This window comes from Aspergillus sclerotioniger (genome assembly GCF_003184525.1).
Source record: "Aspergillus sclerotioniger CBS 115572 chromosome Unknown BO94scaffold_4, whole genome shotgun sequence".
NCBI classification, from domain to species: domain Eukaryota; kingdom Fungi; phylum Ascomycota; class Eurotiomycetes; order Eurotiales; family Aspergillaceae; genus Aspergillus; species Aspergillus sclerotioniger.
This window is the reverse complement of record NW_020290994.1, coordinates 1441439-1458560: the sequence shown is the minus strand read 5'-3', so window position 1 is coordinate 1458560 and position 17122 is coordinate 1441439. Positions and strand designations below refer to the sequence as shown.

The window sequence follows — 17122 nt, the reverse complement described above, 5'->3', positions numbered from 1 at the left end:
AAAAAAATCCTAATAGAGAAAAAGTCATCAGCCAAAGACAGAAGAAAAGAAGCCTCCATTAGTGTCGACTGTCGAGACTACTAGTGTAGGTCCTACCTACAGCCTACAGGACACAGGTAATGAAAAAGGTCCAGGGCTAAGGATAGCGCCCGATCCACCGGGATCCACCGCCCATTGATTGCAGTGGTATTACGATTTACCAAGGTCCGTATGGCGTATTGACGGTGACTGCTGAGCATTTTGCCGCAGTGGGGGTGGGGGGCATGACGGTCCTATCGGCAGTCGACTATCTACTACTACTGCTAATACTACTATGTATGTAAGTATGTATGTATGTATGTACTCCAGACGGACTGTTCACCTTCAGAACTACTAGCAGTACCTGCAAGGAGCCTTGCAGCTCCCAACTACTACTAGGTAGGGTCTCGCTGGTACCTAGTACCTAGGTACTACTACGTATACTTCCGATTACGGCCAATCAGGAGCTTATCGGGGCCCTATGAGGGGTCACGATAAGCAACAGCCTATCTGAGTCCCGTCCGTCGCGCATCCTCCACCATTGCATCTCCGCGGAGGCATCGCATCGCCCAGTCTCCAACTGCCGGCGAACCCCTTCGCATGGACCTTAGTTTCTTATCCGCACTTCCTTGCTCCGGTCTTCCCTCCACGAACGGTGGCACCCAGGATCGGCACAGCGGGTCTCGAGGTCCCTGATTACACAGTACGATCGAGCATGGGCCCCAATCGATTACCTCACGGGATGAAGTCAAACCTTTCCTTCCAGATGCCACGGAGAAACACAACGATGTGCCTATCTGCTGTCGTCCCGGGAGATCCTCGGGTTTCTCTTGGCAGGACGCAACGGTGATTGTCATGTCCGCGTCTCTCCCATCCGGGAGCGGCTCGGGTTCCTTGTGGCACAAACAAAACCGAGCTGGATTCCTACCTGCCATTCCTGTCACTGCAGATTTTTTGAGTTCCATCTTCCGGTACAATGCCTCTGTTGGATGGGTCCGGAACTGGGGATACTGTTGTCGCTGACAGCATCCCCAATATTCTCTCTCTTTCCCCCGCGGTCGACTCTCTGCCACAGTCCTCTACGAATCGACGCCAAAAGATCGTTGTAGTAGGTCTGGGCATGGTGGCTATATCATTCATGTAGGTTTCGGCAATCGACCTACTCCCTGAAAGCCACGATGTGGATGCTGACACTTCCTGGTTGTCTACAGTGAAAAGCTAGTCAAGCAGGATTCCGAGCGACGGAAGTATGATATTGTCGTCATTGGCGAGGAGCCCCATATTGCCTACAATCGAGTCGGTCTCTCGTCTTTTTTCGAGCATCGCAAGATTGAAGATTTATATCTAAACCCCAAGGAATGGGTGAGTAATCATCTGATGTTCTGTACCAATCGGGATGGCGGCAATGATAATGAGACTAATGCCGATGCCGGGGCCGTTATTAGTACGGTTCCATCAAAGATCGGTCCTTCGATTATCACCTCAACACCCGAGTCACCGATATCTTCCCGGATCGCAAGACGGTAAAAACATCCACCGATGATATCATCCCGTACGATATCCTCATCCTTGCTACTGGCTCGGATGCCGTGCTACCCACTCACACCCCGGGACACGATGCCAAGGGCATCTTCGTCTATCGGACGATCTCAGATCTAGAGAAGCTAATAGAGTTTGCTTCAAAACACAAAGGCGAGACGGGAGTTACCGTTGGCGGAGGCTTGTTAGGTCTAGAAGCGGCCAAGGCGATGACAGATCTTCAAGACTTCGGTAATGTGAAACTCATTGATCGCAACAAATGGGTTCTGGCTAGACAGCTAGATGGGGATGCCGGTTCTCTGGTGACCCGCAAGATTAGGGAGCTGGGCTTGGACGTCCTGCATGAAAAGCGGGTGGCACGTATCAACACCGATGATGATAACAACGTCACCGGTATCGTCTTCGAGGATGGTGAAGAAATCAGCTGTTCCTGCATCTGCTTTGCCGTAAGCTTCCTTATACCTATGTCTGCTGGTATCGGTGTGCTGACTCCGAGAACAGATTGGGGTAAGGCCAAGAGATGAGCTGGGCCAGTCCGCGGGAATCCAGTGTGGTGGAAGGGGAGGGTTCGTCATCGATGAAAGGTAAGCCGCAGTGTTGCCTTTTAGGTGTCATTCTAACCTTGTACCAGTCTCCAAACTTCAGTCAAAGACATCTACGCAGTCGGTGAATGCGCGAGCTGGGAGAGTCAGACATTTGGCATCATTGCTCCTGGTATCGAGATGGCCGACGTCCTTGCATATAACCTCACCAACCCCGATAAGGAGCCCAGGAGCTTCAAACGACCAGACCTCAGTACTAAGCTGAAGCTGCTGGGAGTTGATGTAGCCAGTTTTGGTGACTTCTTCGCCGACAGAGACGGTCCCAAGTTTCTTCCCGGCCAACGACCGTCCATGCCATCTGACCAAGCAGCGTATCCAGGCGAAAAAGAGCTGCCTGTCAAGGCGCTCACTTACAAGGACCCCTTTGGTGGTGTCTACAAAAAGTATCTCTTCACCATGGATGGAAAATACCTCCTCGGGGGCATGATGATCGGGGACACAAAGGACTACCTTAAGTTGAATCAAATGGTGAAGGCCCAGAAGGAGTTAGATGTCCCTCCCAGCCAGTTCATTCTGGGGGCTCAAACCGGTGGAGAAGAAAATGCAGATGATCTGTAAGTTGCTGAACATTAAACCCTCACCGACCGAGCTGACTAATACCCTACGATGTAACAGGGATGACAGCACTCAGATTTGCGCATGTCATAATGTCACCAAGGGTGACTTGGTCTCAAACATCAAGAATGGCACCTGCAAAAACATTGCGGAGGTCAAGTCGTGCACGAAGGCGGGAACCGGCTGTGGCGGCTGTATGCCTCTAGTGCAGTCGATCTTCAACAAAACCATGCTGGACATGGGTCAAGAAGTCTCAAACAACCGTGGGTCTCCACCAATCATGTTTGTAGTCTCCTCTAATGCGCATGCAGTATGTATCCATATTCCCCACTCTCGGGCCGACCTCTACAACATTGTTGCCATCAAGCAACTCAAAACATTCGAGGATGTCATGAAGACGGTTGGGAAGAACCCCGATTCGCTTGGCTGCGAGCTGTGTAAGCCTGCGATTGCCTCGATCCTTTCCAGTCTCTTCAACCGGCACATTATGGACAAGGACCTCCATGAACTACAAGAAACGAACGACAGATTCCTTGCCAACATCCAACGGAACGGGACATTCTCGGTTGTTCCTCGGGTTCCCGGTGGCGAGATCACTGCGGACAAGTTGATCACTATCGGGCAAGTTGCCAAGAAATACGATCTCTACTGCAAGATTACTGGAGGCCAGCGGATCGACTTGTTTGGAGCCAAGAAGCAGGATCTTCTTGACATCTGGACGGAACTTGTCGATGCTGGTATGGAGAGTGGCCACGCTTACGCCAAGTCACTTCGAACTATCAAGGTACTTCCATCGTCCCTTGCCTGGTTGAATAATTGAGATTATACTAACACTCCTCAGAGCTGCGTGGGTACTACCTGGTGCCGTTTTGGTATTGGTGACAGTGTTGGCATGGCCATTCGGCTCGAAGAACGCTACAAGAGTCTCCGGTCCCCTCACAAGCTGAAAGGCGCTGTCTCTGGCTGTGTGCGAGAGTGCGCCGAAGCGCAGAACAAAGAGTGAGTTTTTGTGATGCTGATTCCTGGGTCCTTCAGCTAATACTCTTCAGCTTTGGTCTTATATCCACAGACAAGGGCTTTAACATCTTCGTTGGAGGCAACGGGGGCGCTAAACCCCGGCATTCCGAGATTCTCGCGAAAGATGTGCCTCCCGAGAAGGTCATCCCTCTCATCGATCGGTATCTCATTTTCTATATTCGCACAGCGGATAAACTCCAGCGAACAGCTCGCTGGATTGAGAATCTCCCTGGTGGAATTGAGTATCTACGAGAGGTAGTCGTGGATGACAAATTGGGCATCGGTGCGGAGATGGAGCAGCAGATGCAGGACTTGGTCGACAGCTATTTCTGCGAGTGGACCGAGACAATTCGGAATCCGAAACGGCGCAAGTACTTCCAACAGTTTGCCAACACGGATGAGACCGTCGACACCGTGGAGGTGATCAAAGAACGTGACCAGCAGCGTCCGACTTACTGGCCTAACGAGCCCGCCAGGGAGGACTTCAAGGACCACCAGTGGTCCACACTCTCGTGGCAGCCTATCATCAAGGCCGACTACTTCTCGAATGGCTCCCCGCAAATGTCATCTGCCAATGTGAAGCGTGGAGACACGCAATTGGCCATCTTCAAAGTCAAGGGGAAGTACTACGCCACCCAGCAGATGTGCCCTCACAAGCGGGCCTTCGTCCTGTCGGACGGTTTGATTGGGGACGACGACACGGGCAAGTACTGGGTGTCTTGCCCCTACCACAAGCGCAATTTCGAGCTCAACGGCGAGCAGGCAGGTCGGTGCTCGAACGACGAGGAGATGAACATTGCGACGTTCCCGGTGGAGGAACGCTCGGACGGGTGGGTCTACATGAAGCTGCCTCCTGTCGAGGAGCTAGACTCCATTTTAGGGACCGAGAAGTGGAAGGTGAAGAAGGGAGAGGCGCCGGACCCATTCGCGAAGCATGACAAGAAGTATCGGGGGATGCGAGGGAAGAAGGTGGGCAAAGCCCCGGGAAGTGGTACGGCTGCGCCGTCCAAGGTGATTGACTGGTAGTTCGGCGGAGATGACGATTAATGACTTAGGCCAATGCTTTTTTGACGGTTATACCGTTATAGACGATAGTGCTCTTCTAGGGAGTCCAATGTAATCTATTCCAACCTCTTTTAATGCACATTTACCTTCCGTTACAGGTCCCACCGTCAGTCTGTATTAGGCCAGTGACTTAGTGCCCGGGGGAGCCCCCGGACGACACCACTAGAACCCGGCCTCCATATTAACATGGTGCCATATCATGTCTGACGCTGCAGCCGATATTAAACCAGGTTCGGGACCGTACATAAGTAGCCGGCCTGCTAAGGAGTCCGTCCGGAAAGCTCGCCCCCAGAAACGTTGGGGGCCTGGGTCAGCCGTTCGTAGCCGAATCGCATATGCCTGACGTGCCTTGCATGGCCTAGGGCAGCGGGCGTCACGTTGCTCCGGGTCGCACTAATGGACGGACGCCTATTGGCTGGTCGCGGGCTATCGCGGATCAGCCCATCAAGTGGCCTGTGCTCTGGCCTCGCTGGGAGTTCATTTGATGGTTTTGCTCAATCCTGTCTGTCCGATTTCTTTGGCCCTCTCGTAGCCCTCCTTATCAGCCAGCCTATTTCCCGCCCTGATACGAAATCGGATACCCCCCCCCTACTCCGTATATCGGGAGGGTTCACTGTGCAGATCTGCACCCCTTTTCCCTTCCAAATGGAGACCTGGAGCAGTTCGAAACCCATTCGAGACAACTAGACAAAAAAAAAAAAAAAAGGAAGAAGAAAAAAAAAGGTGAATGTCAACTACCTAGGTAGGTACGTACTAGGGGATAGTACTACGTAGTGCTCCCCGTTATTAATTTGAGGCGGCCCCATCTGGCAGGATCGGAAAGTGAGCCAGCCAGTGTCGAGTCAAGCGTAGCAATTAGCCTGCAACTAAGCGGACTGGAACGGTCAAGCAACGGCAAGCATTGAAGAAAAATTTTACTACTAGCTCCCAGAGGACTGAGGACTAGTAGGACTATAGGAGGGATGACTTGCGGTGACGATGGCCCACTACTCAGTCACTACTGGCTGTCAGTCCCGGCGTCGGTTCGGGACTAGTCCGTCGCTTCCTGAGGCAGTCGCAGCCATGGTTCTTGGCGGATCCCCCGATAGCTTGAAGCTTCCTCCTATCTATCTAGTATCTATCTACTCCCAACTCTCTGACACAGATGCTTCCTCCCTTCTCCAGACGCCCGCGGAGTTACTTCTCCAGATTTCACACCTTATCGTTATCTATCCCAGGGCCATGCCAATCACGCTTCTGAACTGCCGTGCAGAGACCCTGGCTTATCTCCTACGAGTCCTAGCCATCCCAGGAGGTCCTCTCGTTGGCCCACGCCTCCCGATGGGGGCGCGTGAAACGGGCCTGGATCTCCATGGCATGAACCCTGAGGTCATCTTCTACTAGGCGCATGGCTACTACCATAGTAGATAGGCTAGTGATTTCGTGGCTACTGACCTGCTGTGCGACCGAGTAGTATCCACAGCCACGCTCAAAGCGACAACCCGGCGGATCCACTGCCATTGCTCCCAGATTGAGTTCATCGGCCTTCCTTGGTCCGTCCTGTTTATCTCGGGCATTGCTATTGCTCTCTTGTCGTCGTTCTCTGACATTACGAATTCCTAGGAGACATGCCTCCCCGGTCTGCTTTTATCGCAGCCACACGCATCAGCGCGGTGGCAGACTGCTGACCCTCCTAGGAGATAGATTGATGCCTTGATTGCCTGCCCACACGGGGGTGTCGGAAGGTTTTCAGCGCCTGTCATCGCGTTCCCACTCTCTGGACTCTATTCGAAGCACTGGTCTATATATATGAACGGCGTTTCCATCTAGCTCGGGCCCTAATTCTTCTGCCTTGTCCTATATCAGACTCCCAAGACCCAGTGCACCGCCGCCCGGACCCAGTCGTCTATTGGTCTATTCGAATTTATCCCGCCCTGGAGGTGTTCTTGTTTTGATACCCCTTCTCTGTGCATACCTAGTGCTTTGTACCTTATTCCTTTGCTGTCTTGCGGTATACCATCAATCTGATTTATCCCCTGGCGATGGATTACGTCAAACTTCTCTTTGTCTCTCCAGAGATCAATCCAAGTAATCGAAAGGCCAAGTCCATCCCCATTCTCAACCCGTTCGATAAGTATGGCCGGGTCTTTTTCTTCTCCTGGCTGGGGTTCATGGTTGCCTTCCTGTCGTGGTATGCCTTTCCGCCATTGGTAAGTGGTCTCCGGTCCCTTGAAGACATGAGCAAGACTGATGCGAGGGTGCATATAGTTGACCGACACGATCCGTCAAGACCTGCATATGACACAAACACAGGTCGCCAACTCGAACATCGTTGCCCTGCTCGCGACGTAAGCCTTCACCTGCTCCCGCACTCCCGTACTATAGACCTGCATTGACAATGGCACTAGACTGCTGGTGAGATTTGTGGCAGGGCCGCTCTGTGACCGATTTGGTCCTCGCCTGGTATTCATTGGACTGCTGCTTTGCGGGTCGATCCCCACTGCCATGGCTGGGCTTGTCACCACGCCGGAGGGCCTCATTGCTCTGCGGTTCTTCGTTGGCATCCTCGGGGGCACCTTCGTCCCGTGCCAAGTCTGGTGCACGGGATTCTTTGATAAGAAGATTGTCGGAGCTGCTAATGCTCTGGCTGGTGGCTGGGGAAACTCTGGTGGCGGAATTACATTGTACGTTGGCGTCCCATTCCTTTGGCAATGTCTAGCTCACATTTTCCAGCTTTGTTATGCCTGCTGTCTATGATTCATTGGTGAACGTTCAGGGCCTGACGCCGCACAAAGCATGGCGCGTTTCCTACATTGTTCCGTTCATCATCATTGTCGCTGTCGCCCTGACCATGCTCTTTGTATGCGAGGACACGCCAACGGGCAAGTGGTCGGAGCGTCACCTTTGGGTGAAGGAGGCCACTGAACCAGAGGGCAACATCGTCGACATCGACTCGGGGACCCCGTACAGCCCGTCCAAGTCCCCCTCAATGTTCGATGTTACGGGAGATGTGGAAAAGAAAGGCGGCGCCCAGACACCAGTCTCTCTGGAACCCGAGTCCCAGCGGATCGGCCAGTTCGACGCGCTCCGAACGGACACGGTGGTGGCCCCCACGCGCAAGGAGGCGCTGAACGTGCTGTTCAGCCTATCCACAGCGGCCGTCGCCATCCCGTATGCCTGCTCCTTCGGAGCGGAACTCGCCATCGAGTCTGTCCTAGCCAACTACTACCTGGATAACTTCCCCAGCATGGGGCAGACCGAGTCAGGACGATGGGCAGCCATGTTTGGACTGCTAAATATTGTCTGCCGACCTGCAGGCGGGTTCCTTGCGGACTATCTGTACCGCTCCACACAAAGCCTGTGGTCGAAGAAGATCCTGCTCGTGTTCTTGGGGGTTGTCATGGGAGCCTTCCAGCTGGCGATCGGCTTCACCAACCCCAAGTCGGAGGCAACCATGTTCGGCCTGATGGCGGGACTTGCCTTTTTCCTTGAAGCCTGCAACGGTGCCATCTTTTCGTTGGTGCCTCACGTGTATCCGTTTGCCAATGGTGAGTCCCTCTAATCCTGCCTCAATCAGCAAGTACTAACAGAGATAGGTATTGTGTCCGGTGCGGTAGGCGGAATGGGTAACCTTGGCGGTATCATCTTCGCGATCATCTTCCGCTACAATGGATCTCACTATGCGCGATCGCTCTGGATTATCGGTGTGATCTCGCTCGCCGCCAACGTGGTCACATCGTGGATCCGGCCGGTGGCGAAGAATCCGGCTGTGAGCCAATGAGATAGTGCTGCTTTGAATGCGTGATTGTTTAGTTGAATTGAGTATTGATAATAATTGTCTAGCACAAAAGTCTGTGTATAGCCTCTTACAGGGCGTTTTCTTATACCAGTGGTACATATCCTGACCACATTGGGTCTTGTACACATATCCAAGGACCCTCCTCCTTACTACTGACCAAGGATATTGAAGAACATTCCCTTCCCCTCGTAAACAACAACACCACTTCAGAGTACACAGGGTATCTAACGAGCACGGACAAAGAAAAAATGAACGACAGACACGTGGGGGTTGGCTTCATCCAAAGAATAGCAGTGAGGTATTTACTAAATGGTAGTCACCATAGTCTGGTCTAGACGCTCACCAGTAGAAAGTCAATGGTTCTAGAAGATCTAGTACCGATGAAGTCTCGCCCCCGGATGACCCCGGGAAGTCTAATCGGCACTGATGATCTCAACTCACGCATTTAGAGTTCCGGATGATGATGATGTTATATAGGACGTACTCCGTATAGATAAATCATTTCTGGTAGGTAGACTTGCTCTTTTCTTCTGGAGCTGAATCAATCTTTACATAGTTTCTATCCATCTTACCTACTAGCACTTACTCTTTTCCCGCAAGTTAGTCCCCACTGTGACTCCATCCCCCCCAAGAGAATACCTACTCCACGACAGGACAGAAATCAACCATGTCACAAAGTACCACTCATCTCATCCCCCACGCACCCACGCACCCATCTATCCATCCATACACACAAACACATATACTAATAAACCAAACCCCCCACCAGACACAAACCACGAAGGTGTATTCGAGAGACTCTTCGGACACCATCCCCACCACCACCAGAATGAGTCCCAGGATGAGACCAACCAGGGTACCGAGGGACAATGCTCAAACCAGCAGAAGAGCACGGGTACTCAGCCCTCGCATCATGGCGAGGAAAGTGAGATGGATAAGTTGAAGGATTATGTGCATGAGGATGAGGAGTTGGAGAAAGAGGGTCAGACGTATGGGGGGTTGATGTAATTGATGTATTTGGATTTGGGTTGGGTTTTTTTGTATGTTTTTGTAGGTAATTAGGGTAGGTTTTTGGTAGGTAGGTAGGTTTGGGTATATTGGTCTGGGTTGTAATGGATTAGTAGGTGGGTTGGGTTGGGTCTATCTATACCTGTGTCTTTTCTTAGTATCGGGAGTTGGGTATTGGGGTTGGGGTTGGTTATGGAGTTGGGTCTATATCTGTATGTAGTCTTTGTGTAACTTTGTAAGTAGTGTGTTCTTTATCTGGGTTGTTGAATAATAACAAATACAATAGTGGAATTGAGCATCCCGGTTAGTACTGCATCTGCATCTGTATCTGCATCTTGATAGCTAGCTGTATTGTGTACTTACCCCATACATAGACCAGACCAGTACTACCATTAACAATACTCGAATACCATTCCCGTTTTGAGTATATCCCATACTAAGAGAAAGCATACTCACACTATGACATGCCATTAACAAACCAACAGCCTAGACCATAAGTTACTACTATTACCAAAATCTACCAAAGTACAACACCTACCTACTCACCACCTGCAAAGTAAACAAAAAAAAGCACTACAAAAACCCATCGAAGTCAACACGTAGTCAACTCGCACTAGTCTCCTCTGTACCCCTCACCCCATCTCCAAGTCGGGTTAATTCACCCCGAGACTCACCAAAATATAAGTAAGTATACCTACATCACTAGTAACTCCCACCATCAATCAATCCTTACCAGATCCCACCCTCTACAAAACACAATGCCTCGCCGCATCGCCCAAATCGTCCATCTCAAGCCCTCCGCCGTCACAGCCTACAAAGAATGTCACGCCAATGTATGGCCCGAAGTGCTTCAACAGATTCAAGGATGTAATATTCGCGATTGTATGTGATGATAATACTATGCTCCTCCTTCTCTTCCGCAGGAGATAATAACATGAGAGTGGGGAGGAGGATAGATTCGATATTCTTTGATAATGATCGGACACTCTTCGCGACGTTCAGGTACGTGGGGGATGACTTTGAGGGGGATATGCAGCGCATGAAGGCCAATCCCAAGGTGCGGGAGTGGTGGGCCATGACGGATGGGATGCAGGTAGGTACCAATCATTTCCATGGGCTTCAGGCTGTTATGGAGTACTGCTGAAGACTGACATCCATGATGCGACAGGAAAGCCCGGTTCCCGGAGCCGTGGGCAGCGCCGAAGGACCCGGTTGGTGGAAAGAGCTGGACGAGGTTTTCTACACAGATTAGGACCCTCGGACGAAAGTAGAAGAATACTAAACACGTTTCTTCAAGATTATAAATACATGCGCGCTGTCCAAGCACAGAAGCGCAGCCCATGCCGGGTCCGAAATCGGCATCCAAGACCGTTATACAAGCCATGCAAGAATGGGTATCTTCGCCGGAAAATCCGTAGCCGCGAATCCGCCGCTCCAAAACGCCCTACACTCTCTAAACAATATATCGGTAACCAATCCATCATAGCTCATGCACACCGCCAGGGTATGCGCTCCGTCCTTATTCGGCACTGCCTGGGATATCCTTCAGAATCTCCCATCCGTACTCGTCCTCCGGCCTCTCAGGCTCCATGCCAAGGGCATTGCGGTATGCCCGCACCTCGTTCTGGAGGCCCGCAACGATGCGAATCGGAAGCTCTTCTTCCTCCGAGCGGAGACGGTACGCCGTGCGGATCATCTCGGCACATTTCATCGTCTGCGCATGCCAGTAGTCTCGGTCCAAGCGGCTCTCCAGGTGGGAGTCACGCTCCGCTTGTAGTAGGTTGTTGTAGTGGCGTTTCTGAGACAGATAGTGCATGTTGTTGTTTTGGCAGTAGTTGCGGATTTGCTCCACCATGGTGCCAAGTGTCGCTTCATATTCACCGATCAACTTTGCGTTTTCGGCCTGCTCGGTTTTGAGGATCTCAGTAAGACGTCGTTCCTTGGCGATGGCACGCTCGAGCTCGGCAATTCGGGCGCCTGGGCTTGTTAACAGGTATCCACAAAGGCACTTCACATCCACCACTCACCAGTGATTTCGCCGTTGACCTGCTGCAGATTCGGGCTGGTTCCCTCGGTAGAAGATCGTTTCTGTCCCTGTCAGCCAGTTAAACCAGATCCCAGGTCTTGAAAGGAGACATACCATAATCTCCTCCGCACTAGTCGCAATGCTCTTCGTCATTTCACGGTTGTTCTTCAACACATCGCTCAATTCAAGAACCATATCGTAAAGGTGGTGAAGGTCCATCTGATGCCCCGCGTTCATAGGCACTCCGCCGTTCATACCAGGCATTCCGCCGCCGTTAACCTGGGCAGGCGTGTGAGGCATCGCAGGGGACATAGACTGGCGGGGAACGTTGTTCATGCTCGAGGCACCGCCCGAGTTATCCCCGTAGCTGGCAAACATGGCCGATCCAGGGCTACTACCAGCCATACCCCCACTGTTCAACGACATGCTTGCGGCCTCGAAAGCGTTGTTTAATGCCTTGAACTCCGGGTCTAAGGCAGGATCGGGCGGGGGAAGTTTATGGTCGTCGTCGAATCCGAAACCCGAGGTCTCCAAGCCCAGCACGTCCTTTCTGAATTTCTCAAGGTCACGACGAGTAACGTGGGTGGAGCGGCGACGATGCCCACGCACAAACGATGCCTTGGAACCAGGGGGGGACGTAGACGCGCTGATGATGCCGGGTATACAGGGCTCACTTCTAGTTCGGCGATCAAGCGGCGCAGTTGCGGTGCAGTTGATGAGGGGGAAAGGGACCGTTGCGGTGAGGGCAGATGACAACGGCGAGGAAGACAAGGCCGGTCGAGGGGGGTCGTGATCATCGTGAGCCGTGGCCGCGGAGGGTCCAAACCAGTCAAGCGTCGGGAATTCGGAAGAATTCAACCGAGCTCCAGCCTCCGCCGCGCCACGGGTTGAGGCGGTGGCCGCGCGACGATTCTCCATCGCCATTCCAGAGGCTGCCTTCTGGGGGGGTGGGAGCTGGGAAGACGTGGGGATCTGCAGATGGAAGAGGAGAGAGAGAGGGGGGGGGGGGGGGTGGAATAAGAATCAGGAAAAGCAAAAGTGATGGGTGAAGGACTGAGAAGCACCGAGCCAGAAGGAAGCTGCTGCTGCTGCTGCTGTTGCTGTTGCTGTCCAGCCCAAACAACCGTTTGGCTCTCGTTTTCTCCCTTCGTCCTGTCACTGGCACCTGCTATGAATGGTGCAGCTGCAAGCAATCGCCTTCTCCCTTGCAACTTCTCAATGATGCGGCAACCGCATGGGATCTTGACTTATTATAGCTGCTTGGGTAGTAGCTGGCAAGTAGATGCAGAAATTGGGATCTACTGATTATCCAGTGCAATCTTTCCATGCATCTGTGTGACCTCTCTCGGCAGGGCCACTTCCTCATATTCCCAGGCTATGTAGACGCGATGTCCCGCGTGTTAGGCAAGGCATTCGATTTATTCGGGCATCCTTCCTTCAATGTAGTATGATCTAGCCGGGCCCTCCCTCATTATTTGTCATCATGTCATGTCCAATAAGGCATCTAGTTTCTGGTCGCACCCCAGATACGGGCTGTCATTCTCCTGGACCCCCATTTTCTTCTTCCCTTGTTCAACCCGGCCGCCAACGCGCGCAACCAGCATCCTCATCTTCTCCAACTCTTGCACCAGCTCTCCATCCCGCGTCACCAGATTAGGCTGGATATTTTTCTGGGCTTCCTGAAACGGCTCGAGTAAACGCTGTAGCTGTCGTAATTGATCGAGGCGCCGTTGTCGCTGTAGCCGGAGACGGTCCAGGTCAGTGAGACGTTCTCGGAGTTCTTGGTACCTGTATCACCATGAGCCAGATGAAACCAAAATTGGTCATTGGGGTAACCCGAACCTCGCCCGCTGTTCCTCGCTCGCAGATTGGTCCTCTAGCTCCAATGGGAGTTGCGCGATATTCCTGAAATGTCAGAATCCACCCGCTTTGCAACAGGGCAAACTTTGAGGCTCACAAATGGCTGGACAGGTCCACTGATCTCTCAACACCCTTTAACAGAGAACCTGGATTGGGTATTGCCTGGGTCACAGAGGACCAGTATAAGCTAGTGGTTTGCTGTGCAACATGCTGAACTGCCTGGGAGGCGTAGACAATGCGACTGTGTTGTTTCAACGCCGCATTTACTGTAGCCCAGTGGGATTGTCAGAGACATGCACAGAATGAAGACGCAAGACACTTATTGAACATGATGCACTCAATAATAATCCCAAGCCAGAATTCCAGGCTGGTCAACAAGACAGACGGAATATGAATGCTCGCACTTACATTTCTGTAAGACATCGCCGACCACCTTATCGCTGAGATCATCCTCCTCAGTCTCCGCGGCGTAATTTCGCCAATCCTCGGGTGGCTCAAGGCTTTCCGATAGTATTCGCACTTGCGTCCTGATAAAGGACGATTTCAGCTCGGAAATGGTACGAGTTGATTCCATGGCTCCATAGTGAAGAGTTGCGATTGCCTTGAGGTGTGAGAGAGGAACATCTTCATCGGCTTCCCTGGACGCGCATCGATAACGCGCACGTGACCTATGCGCATTCCCCCTTTCGGGGGCTGTCATCACTCACCAACACAGGACTAGAATCAAGCCAGTCTCCTTGCTTCCTGGACACTTGTAGACCTCATGCCGCAAATATTGCAGCTCCATGCAGCACACTCCCGGCTTCGGCGTCTAGAATCCTTTAACGGGGCTTGGATTGCTTTGGATTCGGTCGCAATCCAGGCGCGCCGACTGATCGGTCCTATCTAACCTCGGCAACTGACTCCCCCAGGTTTAGCTGTTGCTCCGCAGGACGGATATCCGGCGACGACACCATTCTGCGTCCAGGAGATTCCTGACCCTGTTGAGTCTCTCTGGTCACTTCTTTCCCTAACTATAAGTCGACCGGTACAGTGCTACTATGACCGACAACCGACGACCCCTGGGCTTGTTGTTCGACATTGGAGGAGTGTGTGTAAGACTAAGCCACGGCCCCCTGGAGAGTGATTGTGCATTAATGAGACTTCAGGTTGTGTCCCCATTCCAGGCCATCCTGGACTACGAGCTGGCCCACAATATTCCCCCAGGATGGGTGAACTTCAGTATCTCTCGCACCTCTCCGAACGGTAGTTGGCACAAACTTGAACGGGGTGAAATCAAGCTAGATACCGAATTCTTTGCGGACTTTAATAAGGACCTACAAGATCCTGGGCTATGGAAGATGTTTCATGAGAGATTTCGGGAAAAGCGCCCGGACAATGCACCAGCATCGATTCCGCCTCTACCCGCGGTCGATGCGGAGTCTCTCTTCTGGGAAATGATGAGGGTTGCTCGGACGCCGGACCCTTATATGTTCCCTGCTTTGAAGAAATTGAAGGAGTCGGGGCGGTTTGTCATGGGTGCTTTGTCCAATACAGTCATATTTCCCGAAGGACATCCATACAATGCAGACCTGGAAGAAAGGAAGTCGCAGTTTGACTTTTTCATTTCATCTGCGCATACCGGCCTCAGGAAGCCGGACGGGAAAATATATCAGGTTGCGCTGCAAGAGATGGAAACCATAGCTCGGAAGAAGGGGATAGACAGAATCCGCGCAGCTGATATCATCTTTCTTGATGATATTGGGGAGAACCTGAAGGGTGCGAAGAAAGCCGGAATGCAAACCATCAAGGTCAATTTAGGACGAACCCAGGATGCTGTCCAGGAACTAGAAAGGATAACCGGACTTTCGTTGTTAGACAGTCCAGACAAGGCCCGGCTCTAAGGTGTTGTTGTATGTCATCCTGTATGCTCCTAGTGTATGAAGATCATGAGAAAAGAGTCTATGAGTATTATAACCCTCTCTGCGTTATTTTCGTTTATTTTCGGGGAGGGTAGGTATTATTGTAGTGGTTGTCTACCCCGTTGTCCGTAATAGATCGGAAGATGTCCTTCAACCCGCAGCTCGTGGCCAACCGCAGTTCGGCGCCGGGATGCAGCCACGCTAAGCGAAGGCTTCCACAAAAGTCATCCCACGAAATTTCCCGCCTCTTCCTTTGCAGCCTACGTCGACAACCCAGTTATCAACTCGCGGCAACCGTCAAGATGGTGAGTTTTGCTGTAACTCCGTATGACTGAGAGCCGACATCGTCGCAAATTCTCTTCGCCTGAAATCTAGGTCGTCCCACATGGGCGATCGCACTGTGGGATAGGAAATGGGTCTTTGCAAGATGCTTCGGACGGCCTTTCTGAAGCGCAAATTGCTGACTCGCCTGTCTGTCTTGTAGCCTTTCCACAAGCTCGTCAAGAACAGCGCTTACTACAGGTAAGAACTATTTCCTTTCGATTGCCTGGTTCCCCTAGATATCTCGACTAACACTTTTTGCAGCCGCTACCAGACCAAGTACCGTCGTCGCCGTGAGGGTAAGACCGACTACTATGCCCGTAAGCGCTTGATCACCCAGGCCAAGAACAAGTACAACGCCCCCAAGTACCGCCTGGTCGTCCGCTTCACCAACCGCGACATCATCACCCAGATCGTCTACTCTGAGATCTCCGGTGACAAGGTCTTCGCCAGCGCCTACTCCCACGAGCTCAAGCGCTATGGCATCACCAACGGTCTGACCAACTGGGCTGCCGCTTACGCCACCGGTCTCCTCCTCGCCCGCCGTACCCTCAAGAAGCTCGGTCTCGATGAGCAGTTCCCCGGTGTCGAGGAGGCCGATGGTGAGTACACCCTCACCGAGGCCGCTGAGACCGACGACGGTTCCCGCCGCCCCTTCAAGGCCTTCCTTGATGTCGGTCTTGCCCGTACCTCCACTGGTGCCCGTGTCTTCGGTGCCATGAAGGGTGCCTCCGACGGTGGTATCTTCGTCCCCCACTCCGAGAGCCGCTTCCCCGGTTTCGACATCGAGGCTGAGGAGCTCGACGCCGAGACTCTCCGCAACTACATCTTCGGTGGTCACGTCGCTGAGTACATGGAGGGTCTCGCCGACGACGACGAGGAGCGCTTCCGTGGTCAGTTCCACAAGTACACCGAGGCTGGTGTTGAGGCCGGTGACATTGAGGAGCTCTACACTGAGGCCCACAAGGCCATCCGTGAGGACCCCTTCAAGAAGGACGAGGATGAGGGTGAGAAGAAGACCAAGGAGGAGTGGAAGGCCGAGAGCAAGAAGTTCCGCCCCGCCCGCCTCACCCGCGAGCAGCGCAAGGAGCGTGTTGAGCAGAAGATCCGCGAGCTTGCTGCTTAAATGGCTGGCTAGGCTAGGTCCGTCGTGCTTGATGCTTTATTGAGTGCGATAGAAAAAGTTTATAATTCTCTTTGAGATATAGGGGAATTAAGGTTCTTCTTGCCCAATACTTTCGTGAATTATGATATCCAGTAGTCTTGATGAAATCTCATGACCGGAGTTATGGCAGGGTTATTTTATTCAGTGCAATAATGGGACGCACACAATGGGAGTTTTGATTGACCATGAATGAGTGCTCCGGTAAATGGCAGTTGTAGGCAGGCTTGTAGATTCTACTGTAGAGCTGCGACTGGAAACCACTGCACA

The 17122-nt window shown here is 52.3% G+C and overlaps 8 protein-coding genes across 8 annotated transcripts; 5 read left to right on the top strand and 3 right to left on the bottom strand.

Annotated features, from left to right (window-relative positions):
• Nucleotides 1–485: 485 nt before the first annotated feature.
• On the bottom strand, nucleotides 486–1375 carry BO94DRAFT_287981 (uncharacterized protein). The gene has a single exon (XM_025606683.1). The coding sequence runs from the start codon at nucleotides 981–983 to the stop codon at nucleotides 525–527; it is 459 nt and encodes a 152-aa protein (XP_025471631.1). The 5' UTR covers nucleotides 984–1375; the 3' UTR covers nucleotides 486–524.
• Nucleotides 662–4873, top strand: niiA (nitrite reductase niiA). The gene is made up of 9 exons (XM_025610983.1): nucleotides 662–1158; nucleotides 1230–1380; nucleotides 1464–2003; nucleotides 2059–2141; nucleotides 2189–2713; nucleotides 2775–2977; nucleotides 3026–3498; nucleotides 3556–3713; nucleotides 3764–4873. Exons 1-9 carry the CDS (start codon nucleotides 995–997, stop codon nucleotides 4755–4757), a joined length of 3291 nt encoding a protein of 1096 aa, XP_025471630.1. The 5' UTR covers nucleotides 662–994; the 3' UTR covers nucleotides 4758–4873.
• A 1728-nt stretch (nucleotides 4874–6601) lies between these two features.
• On the top strand, nucleotides 6602–8606 carry BO94DRAFT_287968 (MFS transporter). The gene is made up of 5 exons (XM_025606682.1): nucleotides 6602–6985; nucleotides 7044–7123; nucleotides 7184–7459; nucleotides 7509–8323; nucleotides 8372–8606. The coding sequence occupies exons 1-5, from the start codon at nucleotides 6818–6820 to the stop codon at nucleotides 8554–8556; spliced, it is 1524 nt and encodes a 507-aa protein (XP_025471629.1). The 5' UTR covers nucleotides 6602–6817; the 3' UTR covers nucleotides 8557–8606.
• A 635-nt stretch (nucleotides 8607–9241) lies between these two features.
• On the top strand, nucleotides 9242–9816 carry BO94DRAFT_621312 (uncharacterized protein; the record flags this gene model as incomplete). The annotated part of the gene is made up of 2 exons (XM_025616994.1): nucleotides 9242–9251; nucleotides 9344–9816. 2 exons carry the CDS (start codon nucleotides 9242–9244, stop codon nucleotides 9580–9582), a joined length of 249 nt encoding a protein of 82 aa, XP_025471628.1. The 3' UTR covers nucleotides 9583–9816.
• A 495-nt stretch (nucleotides 9817–10311) lies between these two features.
• BO94DRAFT_531810 (L-rhamnose mutarotase) lies at nucleotides 10312–10836 on the top strand (the record flags this gene model as incomplete). The annotated part of the gene is made up of 3 exons (XM_025610982.1): nucleotides 10312–10464; nucleotides 10539–10675; nucleotides 10751–10836. The coding sequence occupies exons 1-3, from the start codon at nucleotides 10341–10343 to the stop codon at nucleotides 10832–10834; spliced, it is 345 nt and encodes a 114-aa protein (XP_025471627.1). The 5' UTR covers nucleotides 10312–10340.
• A 265-nt stretch (nucleotides 10837–11101) lies between these two features.
• BO94DRAFT_457358 (uncharacterized protein) lies at nucleotides 11102–12526 on the bottom strand (the record flags this gene model as incomplete). The annotated part of the gene is made up of 3 exons (XM_025607742.1): nucleotides 11102–11559; nucleotides 11610–11670; nucleotides 11723–12526. The coding sequence occupies 3 exons, from the start codon at nucleotides 12524–12526 to the stop codon at nucleotides 11102–11104; spliced, it is 1323 nt and encodes a 440-aa protein (XP_025471626.1).
• Nucleotides 12527–12753: 227 nt separating this feature from the next.
• BO94DRAFT_531808 (kinetochore subunit FTA4 family protein) lies at nucleotides 12754–14070 on the bottom strand. The gene is made up of 4 exons (XM_025610981.1): nucleotides 13877–14070; nucleotides 13566–13734; nucleotides 13451–13513; nucleotides 12754–13396 (listed from the first exon to the last, which is right to left on the bottom strand). Exons 1-4 carry the CDS (start codon nucleotides 14040–14042, stop codon nucleotides 13090–13092), a joined length of 705 nt encoding a protein of 234 aa, XP_025471625.1. The 5' UTR covers nucleotides 14043–14070; the 3' UTR covers nucleotides 12754–13089.
• Nucleotides 14071–15853: 1783 nt separating this feature from the next.
• On the top strand, nucleotides 15854–16829 carry BO94DRAFT_531805 (60S ribosomal protein uL18; the record flags this gene model as incomplete). Its single annotated transcript, XM_025610980.1, has 2 exons — nucleotides 15854–15891; nucleotides 15955–16829. Coding segments are annotated over 2 exons (900 nt in total), but the record flags the coding sequence as incomplete, so codon positions are not given.
• Nucleotides 16830–17122: the final 293 nt, after the last annotated feature.